The sequence below is a fragment of the Myotis nattereri genome (genome assembly GCF_964212035.1).
Source record: "Myotis nattereri genome assembly, chromosome: 1".
Taxonomy (NCBI): Eukaryota; Metazoa; Chordata; class Mammalia; order Chiroptera; family Vespertilionidae; genus Myotis; species Myotis nattereri.
Genome location: NC_138075.1, coordinates 135,374,437 through 135,392,151, shown reverse-complemented (window position 1 = coordinate 135,392,151; position 17,715 = coordinate 135,374,437). Strand labels below are relative to the sequence as shown.

The 17,715-nt window shown below is 40.6% G+C and overlaps 1 protein-coding gene across 2 annotated transcripts in view; it reads right to left on the bottom strand.

Moving 5' to 3' along the window:
- The window catches only part of PLXDC2 (plexin domain containing 2), a 416,262-nt gene that overhangs the window by 128,090 nt on the left and 270,457 nt on the right, over positions 1–17,715 (bottom strand). For both annotated transcript variants that reach the window (XM_081103903.1, XM_081103904.1), the window contains exon 5: positions 4,532–4,654. In XM_081103903.1, coding sequence (XP_080960029.1) covers positions 4,532–4,654 — 123 coding nt within the window. The remainder of the gene's footprint in view (positions 1–4,531; positions 4,655–17,715) is intronic.

Here is a 17,715-nt window from a genome sequence, read left to right as displayed (position 1 = left end):
TCCCCTCATCATTATTGAGTTAATTGTTGACTGTTAACTGTCCTGCACCCAGCTAAGTAAAAGAAGTATGTGTCTATCATTTTACTTTTTATCAATCCCAGAATTTCCCCACTTTGCTTTCTCCTAACTCCCTAATCTATCACTAATGGATTTCATGTAACTCACTTACACCTCCTCTTTTTAAAAAAAATATATATATATTTCATTGATTTTAGAGAGAGGAAGGGAGAAGGATTGAGAGATAGAAATATCAATAAGAGAGAAACATCATTTGGCTGCCTCCTGCACACCCGCCACTGGGGATTGAGCCCAAATTGGGCATGCGCCCTGACTGGGAATCGAACTGTGACCTCCTGGTTCATGGGTCAGCGCTCAACCACTGAGCCACATCACCCAGGTTATGTCACCTCTTTTGATTGTAATGTATAAAACAAGGTGAAAACTGCCTTTCTCCAGAGCATTATCTCAATCCGTCGAGATTCTGCTTCCTGGCATTTGTTGACAATTTGGCTAAAATAAACTCAAAAAAATTCTTCACAGGTTTGAATGTTTCTTACGTTGACCTTATATAGCTACACACAAAGCAGTTTCCTCTGAGAGAAATCCAGTAACTAGCTGAGTGACTGCTATGCATCGGGTGACTGAAAAAATATCTACATTGAAAGTGCACATCGATCAGACCATCAAACCTCAGAGGGAAGGGAGTGGAGGGTGGGGGTCAGGGGGAGAGAGCAACCAAAGGACTTGTATGCATGCATATAAGCCTAACCAATGAACACAGACACCAGGGGGGTGAGGGCATGAGTGGGGGGGGGGGGGATTTGGGGGGATAAGGACACATATGTAATACCTTAATCAATAAAGAAAAAAATTATTTAAAAAATTAAAAAAAGAAACTGCACATATCTAGGTGTTGACTATGATCCTCTCTAGAGCCCAAGAGAGCCAGGAGGCAGTTCCCCTGCCTCCCCCCTTTGGCTCATACAACCACAAAACAAGGTCACCAGCACCTCCCTGGAAGGAGCTTACACACAAGTCTGGCACCCAGTTTTGTGGAGTCACCTGCGGGACAGGCCCCCAGACTGATAGCTGTGATAGACAATGGGATGTGCATTCCTGAGTTCCACAGGCTTGTAGCAGGCAGGCTTCTATTTGTGCACTTGCCATAGCTATCCCCTCCATCCTGAGGATTCAGCAGAGGGGGAGCAGGCAAAAATGCCCATCCCCCACTATTTTCATTTAAGGGATGTGACGACATATTTTATAAGCTGCTGCATGAGGGTCCAGCATCTAAGTAGCATTCATCTAATGCTCCACCTTCTCCCTGCAGCTCACTCCAACAGTAAAACCAAGTTGCCAGTATTCATCTCAAAGGAGCTCTGTCTATGTAGAGCGCCTCAAATTTTATGGCTGCCATCGAGGTTTGGCACCCAAAATAAACCGCCTTGCTCTGATAGCCAACAGGGCTTGCATCTACAAGTCAGAGATTAGCGCAAACAAAGAAGTTTCAAAATGGGTGCAGAAGCACTCCCAGGATTAAACTTCCAGACACAGTGCAGAGAGGGCAGGCAAACATGCCTGTCCCCCAGTTTCTCCCTGGAAGGGGTTTGACTGCAGACTTCCCCAGCTGCTGCCTGAGAGTAGCAACAAATCAGCTTGCATCTAGGTGCTGACTGATCTCCCCTTTAGGACACTAATGGGTCTTAGAACACTCTCAGCTACTGAGACCGAAGATGATGTCTTAGACAACCACAAGGGTTTGAGAGGCAACCAGGAGCTTCAGGCTGCCTGATTGATGAGGGTCATCTCCTACACAAGACCCCTCTGACAAGAATGGAAGAAGTGGCTATTTTATCTAATGTGCAGAAACCAACACAGAGCCAAGAAATATGAATAAACAAGGAAATATGTTTCAAATAAAAGAACAAGATCCCCAGAGACAGATGTTAATGAAATGGAGGTAAATGATTTACCCAAATGAGTTCAAAATAAGCCATAAAGATGAGCACTGAGGTCAGAAGAGCAATGAGCACAGTGAGAATTTCAGCCAAAGACAGAAAAAGTCTTAAAAACTATTAAAGAGAAATCATGTATCTGAAGTATATAATAACTGATCTGAAAATTTTAATAGAGCGGTTCAGCAGTAGGCGACATTAAGTAGAAGACAGGACTGATGCTCTTGAAGACAGGGCAGTGGAATTCATCCAATCAGAAGAGCAAAAAGGAAAACGAATGAAAGGAGTGATGATAGGCTAAGGGACATATAGGACATTATCAAGTGGACCAGTATTTACATTCTAGGGATCTCAGAAGGATAAAGGAGAGAGAAAGGGGCAGAAATCTTATTCAAAGGAATAGTGGCTGAAAAATTTCCCTTCCTGGGAACAAAAACAGACATCCAGATCTAGGAGGCCCCCAAATACCAAACAAGATGAATCAAAAGAGACTCACATGGAAACATTATAATTAAACTAGGGGTCCGGTGCACGAAATTCGTGCACTGGGTGTGTGTGTGTGGGGGGGGGGGGGTGTCCCACAGCCCAGCCTGCCCCCTCTCACATACTGGGAACCCTCAGGCGTTGACCCTCATCACCCTCCGATCACCAATCACCGGATTGGCCCCTTGACCAGGCCTGAGGCCTCTGGCCTAGGCGTTCGGCCCGGGCAGCGGGGACCTGCAGTGGCAGCGGGGACCTGCAGTGGCAGCGGGGGGCGCCGCGATCGTCGGCTTCGCTTTAGGCCCAGGCAAGGGACCCCTAGCTCCTGGGACTGCCAGCTTCGACCATGCCCAGCTCCCATCGCTGGCTCCACCCCTACTTCCTGCTATCACTGGCCAGGGCGGCAAAGGCGCCTGATTCTCCGATCATGGCTGGGGGGTAGGGCAAAGGACCACCTTTGCCCTGCCCCCCAGCTCTTAGCTCCCCCCTGGGTTTCCGATCACTGTCAGTGGCAGGGGGCTTCTTCCTGCTTTCCCTTTCGCCTCCCTGCATTGTGCCTACATATGCAAATTAGCCGCCATCTTGTTGGCAGTTAACTGCCAATCTTAGTTGGCAGTTAATTTGCATATAGCCCTGATTAGCCAATGAAAAGGGTAGCGCGTACGCCAATTACCATTTTTCTCTTTTATTAGTGTAGATTATCAGAATTTAAAGACAAAGAAAGAAACTTAAAAGCAGCAAAGGAAAGCAATCTGTTTCTTAGAAGGGAATCTACATGAGGCTATCATTGGATTTTTCAGTAGAAACCTTGCAGGCCAGAGGGAGTGGGATGAGATAGTCAAAGGGCAAACCAAGGGCATTCTATCAGGCAAAGTTGACCTTCAGAATTAAAGGAGAGATAAAGAGTTTGCTAGACAAAGAAAAGCTGAAGGAGTTGATCACCACTAGACCAGAGTCATAGGAAACGTTAAAGGGAGTTCTTTGAGTTGAAATAAAATCATGCTAATTAGTAAAAAGAATTATATGAAACCATAAAACTCAATGGTAATGGTAAATATGTAGTTAAATTCAGAATACTCCAATATTGTGATGATGGCAGGTAAAGCACATATAACTCTAGTGTAAAGGTTAAAAGGCAAAAGTATTAAAAATAACCATAACTAAATTAATTTGTTAATGGATATACAATATAAAAATGTGTAAATTGTCATATCAAAAACAAAATGTAGTGGAAGATATAAAAATGTAGAGCTTTTAAATGTATCAAGCTTCTGATCATTAGCAAGACAGGAGGAAGAGAGAGGGAGAGAGAAAGAAATGTCAGTGTGAGAGAGAAACATTAATCTGCTGCTTCTTGCATGCCTCCTACTACCTGGGCATGTGCCCTGACTGGGAATGAACTGGCATGGGACAATGCTCAACCAATGGAGCCACATTGGCCTGGGCAGGAAAACTAGATTTTCTTACATGTATTTTAACTATCCACTACCTTATATATTTTTTAAGGGTATGTTCATTTTATGGTATATAAAGTTCTTAAGTTTTGAAAATTTAATGTCAATGTATTATGACACTTGCCTCTACTTGAGGATCTGAACAAATTATCCTTATTTAGTTTTTCTAATAGCAGGGGCTTATTGAAAATAGCATCAAATGTACTTGCTTGATTTAACAACTCATTTATTATAGTGTCTAATATGTCTTACTAAACATTTGTTGAACAATCGAATGAATGAATAAAATGAGTGGAATTTAACTATATATTTACTCTGCATATTAAATGTAATGGTATAACTTTGTCATCTTAGGGTATTTACACAGAGCAGTTTATAAATCAATCTATTAAAAACTAAGCAAAATACTCCAGGTTACATAAACATTAATATAAAGTTGATGATCACCATTTAAAAGTATGCATTCATGATGAAGGCTTGGGGTGGGGGGCAGGCTAGAAGGGACCAATTTGGGGGAGGGGAGAAAGGGAACATATGTAATACTTTCAACAATAAAGATTTAATTAAAAAAAGAAGAGCCAAAAAAAAATAAATAAAAGTATGTATTCATTAAAAAAAAATAGGCTAATCAATACATACCATTATCAAAATATCTGACTGTTGAATTTCTGGAGACACTGGGATCAAAATTTGCCATTAAAGGTGCTATGTACTGTGTGGCTGTCAGCATTCGATGTACAACTTCTCCAGTGTAGATGAAACCTGTAATTAGAAAAGTAGGAAACATGTTAAGAAAAAGTCCAGATACAATTTTAATTAAAATAGCTCCAACTCAGTTGCAGTATTATTTTGAAAATAAAATATCATAGCAGCTAAAAAAAAAAAAAAAGGAATAAAATTAATGTCTGCTCAACAATAGTTGGGTCTGGATTAAGTAACACATTTGCATAGGATTTGGTAGCCCCTGCAGACCATCAAATCAAAAACCTATAATATGAACAACTGTAATTGTGGACAAAATGACTATTATCTGGAAGAGATTATCAGGCTGGAAAGATTAGTATAGTGCTATCAGTAATTCCAGCATTCAATCTGCCCTTATTAATCCCTTGTTATTTTAACACTAGCCAAACATGTGAATCATTTTTACAAGTGAATGTACTTTCATGATGTTTAATTTTATTTTCCTAAACTGCAATTTCAGCTCAGGACATTTCAGAAGCTACACATACATGTCTTCATATATATTTTTATATCTTTCTCCATTACTAAAATGGGGAAAATGTGTCAGACCTCTTTTCCAAAGTTGAAGGGAAGCTAAACACCCATGAAAAAACTGGCACATTTATCAGGTTACTCAAGTCTTTGTAATTCTAGCACCTCATCAAAAAGATAAAGATTATATGTTTGCAGATAAGATGGTGAAAACACTGATATTGCACAAGGCCTCTTGCTTATCAGTGGCGGCCTATGCTAGCAGTTGGATAATGAGAGGAAATTTACTATGAAGAACTTCCTCTTGAATTAAATTTCAATAGCTCTGATGTTACAACCTTATCCACTTTCAATCATTCACACTTGGTTTATTTACTTTGTGGATTAGCCATGACCAATTGTTAATCTTGTACTAGTTTCTTGCCTCCAAGTCTTAGGTCTGAAAGGAGAGTCAGCTCCTCAAAATGATAACTCATTTTGACATTAAGCTAAGGAATGCACAATTAAGAACGTATATGCAAATGGGCACACACATGTGCGAACACACACACACACACACACACACACGCACACACACTATTACAAAATAAAATCCAGAGCAAGTTATTTGTGAAAATGCAGTTGTAGTGTTCAGGCAATCATAAGCTAACTAGATATCTGGGGCTACTGCAGATCATGTTTTAATTTTCACAATAATTGATAAAACAAGCAAGATTTAAAATACATAAAATTGGGTAGGATTTAAACTTCTAGAAGTGTTCAAACTTTTGTCATCTCGCTTCATGATCCAAATAAAGCTTTCATTGTATATTGTGATTTTATTGTTTCAAATTATAAACGAATTATTGGAGAATTAAATCTGTAGTTACTGACTTTGAAATTCATTTGTCTTTCTAGCAGTGTCTCCTTTACTTCTTTTTTAATTTTTATTAAAGGCATATTTTAATTCTGACTATTTACCTTAAACACATATTTTAATTAGGAAAGTCTTAACATGTATTTTAATTGTTGATTGCATCTTGTTTCTTATTTGATAAGTAATAGCTCTCAAAATAAATTTCCTATGCCTTGAGGAGAATTTTGTCCATTTGCAATTTTACACAGCTCAAATGTACTAAAGATGTTACATAAAGTGATGTAGCCATTACTTTTACTTTATTTCCCTGTAGATTTTCAGAGACACACTTGAAGTTCAAAGCCCAATATCACATCCTTAACATTATACAGATGAAGAGTAACTATTTTTTCAAGGTCTATGATTTATTTTTTCTCTGATCCTCACCAACATGCCTTTGTAATTTCACCATTAAAATGGATAGAAAAATTCTAAAAGTCTGATAGTTTATGGAAAAATTTAAATTATACTCTGCAAATGTTCTTTCAGGGACAGTAGCTCTGGATAGTTATTTCTCTACTCTATGTTCTCCAGGTACTATTAGAAGAAACTTTGCTTGATTTGAAGAGTAAAGAATGCAGTAACTCAAGGAGTAAGGTGATTTTAAATCAATACAAAATTCATTCTCCAAAACAACTCTAAGAAAAGCATCAGCAATTCCTAAAAAAAGGGTTGCAAAATGCACAACCATCGATGATTTCAGATGCTCCATTCTTACTGTTAGTTTCTAAAATCATATATATATTTGTCACTGAATGTTCCTACACAGACTTGGCAAAAAGTTATTCTCCACCTTCTATACACCAAGTTTCAAATCATGGGAACCATTAACTGCTGCTTCTTTCATCAGGAAAAAGTTTTCCAGAATGAAAATTTCCTAAATTTCAAAGATGAAGTCTTAAATTGTTCCCAAAGAACAAAGTAAAAATATAAAAGATTTTGTTAGTATATAAAAGTGATAATTATAATCCTTGATTCTTCTACTATGTAAAATTAAAATAAATAACAATCAGGTGGTGCAACTACTATTAACAAGAAACAGCTGCTATAATTACTAGCACATCTGCCACCACTATTCATTTGCTACCACCATTACTGCCACCACCACCAAGAATGTGAGCAACAATCCAAGGAGGCAAGTACCCGAACCACTCCACAAAACGAATTTAATTCTGCTAATTCATGGTCCTCAGACATATTGAAATCTACTTCTTTTAATATGTTAGGTTACTTCTTATTGACCAAGAGGTAAGATGCTTGACTGCACTGATGGGCTCAGGACTTACATCCCCAGGTTTTAAAATGTCATTTCAGCAGTGGTTATAACCCAGTGGGCAGAAACCTTAGCAGTGGTTCTCAACCTTGGCTGCACATTAGAATCACCTGGGAATCTTTTTAAAATCCTGATTTCTGGGCCTCATCCTCCGGAAATTCTGTTTCTTTGTTACTAATGTTGTGGCCCCACCCCATAACAAAGAAACAGAATTTCCGGAGGATGAGGCCCAGAAATCAGGATTTTAAAAAGGTTCCCAGGTGATTCTAATGTGCAGCCAAGGTTGAGAACCACTGCCTTACAGGCACTGAGAGCAGGGAAATGTAACTAGGTGTTGAATAAGAACCAGCTATGCAAATTAAGACCTTTAATGCAATAAATCTGTTCTAAAGCTTCAAATGTCCCACAGCACTCGTTTAGACAACCTGATAGTTAGATAATCATCTACTTTACAAGATGCCCTCCCCCGACCCTGGAATTTCAGGTACCCACCTGGCACCATAAATAGCTGGGAGTGTCCTCAAAAAATTAAAAATGGAACTTCCTATGACCCTGTGAGTCCACTTTTGGGTATATATTCGAAGAAACCCAAAACTCTAATTTGAAAGAATATATGCACCTCTATGCTCATTGCAATATTATTTACATTTACCTCTTTTTTCTTTCTTTTCTCTCTCTCTCTCTCTTTTTTTTTTCTTTAGCTCTCCTGGGCATGTACCTCGTAGTACAGAAAAAAAAATATTTCATTCATTTTGGTCTTTCATATTTTGAGGTAATTTAGGCAATCTATTTTTATTTTATGTGTGTGTTTTTCAGACTTGGTTGTAGTCATTTGCAGGGCTAATCACATATCTTCTTTGCTCATTATATGCTTCTAGTTTAAATAGTACTCGTTTATTCAGGCATAAGTTTTGCAGAAAAATGGTTATTATCCAGATAACATGGTACCCAGAAGATACCTCCATTTGAAAGATCCAAATAAGTAAATTTGTTTTGCATTTTTGAATTTCAAATGATAGCTAACACACTGAATTTCCATTTGTCTTTACTAGTAAACCTAGGGTCAAATAATAAGTTCAGCTGTAATCACAGCTTTGCTCCTGTACCTGGAAGGCTCTCCGTGGGCTGCTTTCTGTAGAAGCTCTTCAGTCACTTGAACAATCTAGTTTTAAATCTGCAAGCCTTATCAAGTCATTTGAGGATTCTGCCCTAAGTTCTGACATGAATAAACCCTCCCTAGTAATTATGTATTTATCAACTTCAATTATGTATTTATTAACCATAAGTACTATTGTGATAAGAGTGAAATGAACAATTATCTTCTCTATGTTGGCCTTTACCAATTATATTTCATGTATTCTCTTCACTGTATCCTTATAATAACTTTGGAAACAATATTATTATTATTATTTCCCTTTATTAAATGAGGCATATAATAAATTTGGGTAATTTGCTCAAAGCCAAATGGCTAGAATTGGTTTATAATTCCAAATTTTATGAACTCTTTACAATATATTTTAGAATTCATTATGTTTCCAGAACTATATGCTCTCCTCACTGGATTTCACATTTAAACAAGGAGCATGAGGAGGAAAAGATCTGTTCTCTGTCAAAATTTCAGCACCTACACCGCAGAGCAAAGTTGTAGTCACCTCAAATCCTGCTACTTTTATTATATTACTTCATCCTCTGTTCTTTTAATTGGCAAAATGTATAGTTGAAATAGCTTTCTTTTTTGCAATCTACCAAATGACTCAAACTGGTAGGTGAATGACAAATAATTATAGACTTTATGTAATGGTATAAGCAAATTATTTCTTAGCCATGTGACTAAGTTCTTGACCTCTCTGTGCCTCAGTTCTCTAATCTGTTAAAATAGAGTAGTAATGGCATGAATATTGAGCTGTGATGGTTGAACGAGTTGATATATTAAAAGCACTTTCAAACAGGGCTTAAAATGAAATTTGCTGAAAATAACCAATCCATTCAATCATCTCCAATTTTTACCTGGAGGTCTTCTCTGTCTAATGTATACCAGTGGATGGACTTGCACTAAGATGTCTATATGACTTCAAAGTCATGTTTCAGACCCAAATGGTACGAGATACATTTCTTTGCACTATTGCAGTTTGGGTTAAGGCACACCACTGACTGAACTGCAAGCCAACAGGTAATAGAACACCTTAATGCCCACACTCTTTGTTTGCTATGCCTTTCCTTACATTCCGATGGAATAAGCACCTTGTAAAAATATTAACCTCCTGTTAGTTGTAAATGGTTGTTTCATTTAATTGGGAGTGTAATAATAACAAAGAAATCATGAAGCGGGTATAATTCCCTGTGAAACTTTAACGTATAAAGAGCTACATAAAATATTCCACTTCATCATCGTTCAGTGGATATTTTTGATCCTAGAGGAAAGGTGGGAGCTGATGGGTGTGCCTGTAGGGCACTGAGTATTTATAGTTAAGTGCTATTTTTAGAGTGCAAATGACAGTGGTGTATGTCACCGTGGCCACCTTCAGGACACGTGTACTGTGACCCTTACACATTAATTGAATAGATCTGAAGTTTATGCCGTTTATCCATAAAGATTTAGAAAATAGAGTTTTCATACTGATCCCTAATTAACCTTATATATGATCTGTTTCATTTCTATTCATGAAGATTTGAGTTATTCAACTTGCATTTTACAGAAATGCCATTTTATGAATCACAATATATTCTCACATGCTATATACTACCCCCTTCCAGACAAACACTTGTTTGTAACTCAGTCAGCGCTTTAAACAAAGCCATATGTGGCAGCAATTGCTAACTTGGAAATTAAAAGTTGTGGTTAGTTATCTGGTAATGTAACTGTCTGCCAGCAGCAACTGTACAATGACAGGGTTCACCTAACAGGCTTCCTGTGGGTACAACTGTTGCTTGTAGACCGCACAGTTCACTGTGAGGACACGGATTTGTAGATGGTTAGAGAAGAAAAAGAACAATTTCAGAAGTTCCTGTGAGCTCACTAACCACGGGCTCCTTGGAAGCAACCTATAGTATTGTCAATCACCCAAGATTTCCCCTTCATAATTCCAACCAGCTGTCAAGATAAAATATACCAAATCTATTTTATATAATAAAACATTGTAAATATATATATTAATACTCCTTTATTCTATTGCCTTAATTGGCATCATTGGGGATTACAAATTACAGCAAAGTCATCCTCTGGGGGGAAAAAGCAACAAGTTATACTTGGTTATTGGCTGCAAATTATATCTATGAAATTACCAATGTAAAATTTTATGGTGGCTATATAAAGCGCCCCTCTCCAGCCCTAGAGAGAAAAAGCAGGAGCCAGAATTGTGTACATGAGGGAAGAGAGACAAAAATCCGTAACTTCTTTGATTTTCATTTTGTATTGCTTTTCAAGGAGGCATTAGCCTGCTCCTTTTCACTTGAAAATCAAGTTCATCCCCTCTATTCAGGCAGATCCCACTAATTTTTCAAAAACTTTACTCCTATGTGGGAGAGAGAAGGAGTGTTGTTTTAAATTATTTATGCTCCTAGACTGAGGATTCAGGGATCCTATTGTCAAATTCTAGACTCACATGGGCAGCCCCGGCACTGAGGTCTTGATTTTCAGATATGCTGTCCCATGTTTGCAAAGACTCTATTTTGAATTCCATGTTGGACCCTGATTCCTCTGGGCAAACTTTCCAGAAGGCAACTACTTGGCTTCCCAACTTATGACTATCTGCTCCTGTGGAACTCCTCCATTTACCAGGACCCAAATAATCTCTTAGGGAACTACCTAGGACAGTGCAAAATGACCAGCTGGGCTCCCATCCGGGTTCTGTCCTTCTCTAGAGAGGAGAGCTCATTCCTTGCTCTGTCTTTCATTCCATGCCTGTCTGCCCCGTCCAAACCCCCCTCTCCCCACCCTACACTCCTCCCCGGTTCCTCTGCCCTGGCCCAGGTATACCAGGGAAAAATATGAAAACTGTCCCTTCCTTTTTGAAGGAGTTAAAATCTATCATTGAAATCCATTTTTCAAATGTCTAGAAACAGCCCTGGAAGGAGGATGGCCAAATGTAAAGAGAGTCCACCTTCAGGTAGCCTCTATGTTATCAGACCTCATTGTATTTATAGAATAATTTGTAAGACCTTTACTTGTTGTAAATAAATGATAAAAAAACATAAAGCACATGTGTACATACGTCGAAATGAAGGAACTTTTTTTTTATAAATATATGGGAGATGGCAATTAACCACAAATTGACGTACATCGAAACCGACGTAACTCGAGGGCTGTCTATATATCTTATCTAATAAAGAGGGAATATGAAAATTGACCGTCATGCCATAATGGTCAAAATGGCTGCACCCACAGCAGAGGTCAAGTTCCCATACGAGCCTTTATGAGCAATCAGCAGGGACCCGAGGCTGCGTGGTGCTGGCCAGGGCAGTGGACCTAAAGCTGTGTCCCCCACCTGGTGGGGCTTGACAGAGGACCTCAGACCATGCCCCGCACCCCAGTGCCAGGCTGGGGGACCTCAGGCCGTGCCCCCTGCCCAGCAGGGCTTGACGGGGGACCTCAGGCCAAACCCCCTGCCCTATGCCAGGCTGGGGGACCTCAGGCTGCACCCTCCACTTGGCAGGGCTTGATGGAGGACCTCAGGCTGTGCCCCCCACCCATGGGGCTTGATGGGGAACCTCAAGGTGCGTCCCCCGCCCCAGCCGCCCCCTGCCCCGGCGTTGGGCCAGGGGACCTGAGGCCACGCTCCCCACCCGGTGGGGCTTGACAGGGACCTCAAAGCAGCCAATCAGTGATTCTCTCACATCATTGACGTTTCCATCTCTCCTTCCCTCTCTAAAATCAATAAAAAAAAATATTTTTTTTAAAAAGGCAAGCAACAGAACCACCATCCTGAGACAATCCCAAAAAGTAAAGAAGAATTCTACACTCCTCTTAGGTTAACTGCTATCATCAGTAGAAAAAGACCTTCCAAGTGCTGCTGCAACTGTTTTTGATGCCTCCCAGGGAAAATAAGAAATTCTTACATTTATTTTTTCAACACCTTTACCTTTATATTTGTCAAAAGTCTCCGAGGGCAAAGCTATCATCTTCTTAGGTTGAAAAGAGGCCCTCATCCGAGGGGGCTGGGAAAAGGCATGGAAGCTATGCTGTAGTTAACAACCTGCTTTTCTAATAGGTTAGCTTTTGTGGAAGAGCAGCAAGAGCCCGCGTCTCACCCGCACTTCCGTGGAACTGGTTCAGACTGATCGGAACCGAAGGCACACATTTTTAAATTGTATTTCACTTTATGTCTGCTAAGGCAGAGCATGAAATGGTCCTGGGAGGAATGCTTGCCCCGGACAGTCGCCTGCACCTCCTGCTCAGTGCCTGAGCGGAGCAGTCCAGGTGGCTGCAGTGGTTCCGCCTCAGTGACATAACCCAGCCTTAACAGTGCACCTGGTATATGCTCCCAAAGCTCAATAAAACTAGGGCAGGCCTGTACTGAATCAGACACCAGTGCTACAGTAATACCCCTTCAAAAAAAATTTAATAAAGTTTTAACCTTTCCATAAATTGGAGATATAGGAGGCATGGGAGAGACGAAATTAATAGTTCATTGCTCAGACTTCAACATTTTCTTTTTTAGACATTGCCATGATGAGAAATCCTGCTCAGCCCTGCCGGCGTGGCTCAGTGGAAAGTAGACCTATGAACCAAGAGGTCACGGTTCTATCCCAAGTCAGGGCACATGGCCAGGCTGTGGGCCCAACCCCCAGTGTGGGGAGTGCAGGAGGGAGCTAATCAACGATTCTCTCTCATCACTGATGTTTCTCTCTTTCTCTACTTCTCCCTTCCTCTCTGAAACCCATGAACTATATGTATATTTTTTTAAAGGAAACCCATCTCAGGTTGTTAATGACACCTAGCTCTCTCCTTCCTGTTTAAAACACCTCTCCGGGGCGGGGGGTGGGGGGCGGAGGCTGAAGGATATCATGTACTATGGTGTGAAGGGTATATAGTGTTCCCCGTGCTATCTCCTCTCAGGAGTATTTACGTGTTGCTGAGGAAGATGACCCCCCTAATCCTCCTTACACTAAAGGAAAGGTTCTCCCCAGTCATTTCAAACAAGGGACTGAAATCTCCCAGATGAGCCTCTACTCACAGCTGACCTTGAGTAGAGGGTCAGCGCAGATCCCCCACCAACCCCTACCGTCCTGCCAAGAGTGGAGGCTGAAATACTGTGTGTGCGGCTCACTGCAGCCCCTCGGGGGGCTGTAACCACCTTCTGCTGGCTCTGCCATGCCGGCGGTTTCTGAAGACTGGGCGCTATGGTGCCAGTTAAGGGTGTGGGAGTGACATGGGAGCCCCTCTGGTTTATGGCTGCTTGTTGCCCAATGACTTTATAATGTACAAAACATTATACAAAACTAAGATTTCATTACAATCTAGCCACTCCAGGAACAACAACAGCTGAGGAGAAAGTGCTAAAAACATAAAATAAAAATTGCAGCCCTGGCAAGTGTTGCTCGGTGATTAAAGCGTCGGCCCGCCCACCCGAGGGGTCGCAGGTCAAGGGCACCTAGCTGGGTTGCAGGATTGCTCCCCACTCCCAGTCAGGGCGCATGAGGGAGGCAACCAGTGGAGGTGTCGCTCTTACCTTGATGTTTCTCTCTGTCTTTCTCCCCCTCCCTTCCATTCTCTCTGGAAAGCAATGGAAAGAATATCCTCATGTGAGGATTAACAACAACAAAATTGCTGTGGATTTCTTTTATCTCCTTATCAGATAAGCTTTTAAGAGTGTGTCAATTTACTTATCTTTGTACTATATGCTACTGGGCTTGGCACAGTGTCTGGCATATAAGGAATAAATTGGGTTTCAAGAATGAGAATGCTGAATTTCCAAATGCTGCCACAGAGATATAAAGCCCCCCCTTCCCCCGCAACACCCCCCCCCCTGCAAACCGCCCCCCCCAACCTGGTCACTGCCGGCTCTTCACAGCTGTCTCCCAGCCCTCCACAGGCACCCTGCATTTCAGCTCTTCTCTGCTCTCCCCGGGCCCATGGGCTTTGTGGCCTTACACATGCTGCTTTTTCTGGCTGAAATATTATTTCCTCCTTCTGTGACCTGAAAAATCCTATTCATCTTTCAAGCTTCAACTGAAATATCTCTTCAGTGAAGCCTTCTTTTATCCACTCCAAGTCCGAAGATCTGATGACACCCGTCCGTGTTCCATCCCTATGCTCACCCAGGCTTCTATTATAAACTTGATCACACTGAGTCACAGTGGTTTCCTTTCACATCCATCCCCTGGCCCATTTTTACCTCTCTCTTAGCACCAGTTACTGACTATAGAGGACAGTGACTACAACTTTTTAATGTTTGCGTCTCAACATAGTGCCTGACCATATTCGTGTACTCACCCAATCTGCAAGCAATCATGGAGTGCTCAGTGTGTTTGAGGGATTGCACTAGGCATGATGGTTAGAGGAGGGAGGAGGACATTCTCTGGGCTTCACAGAGAATGGCAAGTGATGAGGCTGGAGAGCAAGAGTCAGGGGTCAGCCTGTGGGAGGCCATGGCAGCCACAGCAAAGGTTTGGGGATTTTTTTCAAAGATGACGGGAACACATTGAAGTGCTGAAGCAGAGACTTGATATAACCAGATCTGCTTTACTGGAAGGGCATTCTGATAAACTCCACCTTCAGGGGAGTGTTTATTCCTAGAGTAGACAAATGAAGAATGAGTACAAAGCAAAATTCAACTGGTGTTCGGGGGCACAGGAGACTTGGTTGGAAAGTTGTAAGGAGGACATGCTGAGAAAAGGGAAGTGTGTGGAAGGCCGCCTGCTCTGTTTATCAGAATTCGACTTAGGGGAGACTTAGGGGAGTGTCGAAGGCCCTAATTATTCCTTGATCTTTCCAAACAAGCCTGTGCACATGCAGACCCCTGAGTGTTTACTGGAATCCTTAATCCCTGGACGCCCTTGCCTAGAGGACAATGTAAACACACGTGTCCTCCCAAGATTGCTCACCCTACCGCTTGTATCGAAAGATAAAAACTGCAATAAAAGCCTAACGAGGCAGGCAATGGAGGCTGCTCTGGCCGCTAGAGCCAGGAGCCCCTTAGCCCTCTTTCACTGTGGAACTGTATCTGTCCATCCGTTGTTCAGGGCTGCTGGTCAGGCCGGCAAACTGGGTCTGTTTCTGCCCCACCCCCTGAATCTGGGTATTGGATACACAGGTGGTTTACATATTATGGATTTTTTAATACAGCTAATATATTTAAGATTATTTAAAGTCTATATTCAGGCAGCGTATACACAGTGAGTAAGGCGAAATCTTGAAACAGGGTGAACAGTTCACTATTTCAACAATCCATGGAAAGATGGAATGGGCTTAAAACTGGGAGTGAGGTAGACAGAAGTAGACACATCAAAGGGTTTTTCAAAAGTAGAATCAATACTCAGATGGTTCATTAGATAAAGGGTGGGGTGCTGAGAAAGGAGTTAAATGGAAGATGATGGTGCCATTTACTAAAATAAGGGAACTCATGGAGAAAAAGCTAAATCTAGGTTTATAGACTAGTTTCAGAATAAAAGAATGCAAACAATATAATCCAACTCCTGTCACTTATAGGCAAGCTTAGGTACCACAGTAAAAGGGGTCACATGGTGGTTTTTCCATCACTGAAAGTTTCCTGTTGAGTCAGTTGCCTTTGTATTAAGCCCCTGGGAACCAGGGGGATCTGGCAATAATCATATTCCATCCATTTCAAGACCTACAAAAGGGAGGGGTCACCTGCTAATTTCACCATAAAACTGGGCATGTATTTCTGCCCCAGATAAGATGAGGATGCAAGGACACATACAGATAAACTTGGAATAACTGAAAAAACATCACTTCAAGAAAAGCATTCCATTTTGATGTAATTTTCTGTGGAATAAACCTTAATTTATAAGTAGAGCCTCTATATGACAAATTCATTTATTTCCCCTCGGACAATGTATTTGCAATATTAGTAGTGCATAAATACTGTAAGGGGATATAGCAAATTTGTTCCATGGTAAAGATTTTCTTTCCAACTTTGATACGGTCCTCTCTTTAGAATAAACTAAGGGAGAATAAGTATTGACATAACATTAAATAAATAGAAAGCAAAAAAAAAATGTATTATACTTAAAAATCTATAAAACCCAACTGTAGATATATTATAAATATACTCTGACAGAAGTGTGTTTCTGAGGTTCCCAACCTGATTCAGATGAAGCAGAGGGTAACGGGGAGAAAAACATGGGGCTGAAATGCAGCGGAGGATGACTTTTCAGGAAGAGAGTAATGAAGACAATACAAGGAGGAGAGGAGCGATTTAAAATCCAAAGTGAGGCTGGGCATAGAGCGAATCCTGAAAGGGAGCTGGAACCTTTTTATTTTCATAAGAAAACAACTAAAGTTCATCTCCATTCTGTTTAGCAACTGAAAGGCTCAGTGAGGGACAGTGAAATAAAATCCAAATGACAATCAAAATGTCCTGAAGAAGTATTAGGAAATATTTGAAAAGGTACATTAGGATCTGTGAACTTTCTGGATGTGAAATGCTTCTCAAAATAATTGTGCTCCAGGAAAATGAATTTTGTTATAAGAAAGGACAACCATAGGTTGGTTCTCTGGTTCTCATGCAAAGTTTACCCCAAATGTGGTCCTTCGCCCCTTTTGTTTGTTTGTTTGTTTTAATTGTGGAAAGAACACTTCTTTGACCCACTGCATGAGCAGGGGGGTGTGTTGTTTAATCCCCATATACTGTTACTTTTCCAGTTTTCCTTTAGCTATTAATGTTCTAGTTTGTGGCCAGAAAAGGTGCTTGATACGATTTCAGTCTTCTGAAATTTGTTAAGACTTGTTTTGTGGCCTAACATATAACCTATTCTGAAGAATGTTCCATATGAACTTGAGGAGAATGTATATTCTGGGCTATTGGATGGAATATTCTCTGTTTGTCTGTTAGGTTCTTTTGATCTATATTGTTATTCAAGTCCACTGTTTCCTTATTGATTTTCTGTCTGGAAGCTGTATCCATTATTGAAGGGGGGATACTGAAGTTCCCTGTTATGATTTCTTCCTGTCTATTTCCCCCTTCAGTTTGTCTTTGTTTGATTTACATATTTATGAGCTTTAATGTTGGGTGCGCATATATTTAATTGTTATGTCTTCCTGATGAATTGATTCTTTTATCACTATATAAAACTCTTTGTCTCTTGTGATAGGCTATACTTACATTAGAATTCTAGTTGTGTGATATAAGTACAGCTACCCCTTTTCTCTTTTGGTTACCATTTGTATGAAATATCTTTTTCCATCTCTTCTTTTTGAGCCCATGTGTGTTCTTAAATCCAAAGTGAGTTTCTTGTGACAGAATATAGTTGAAGCTTCAT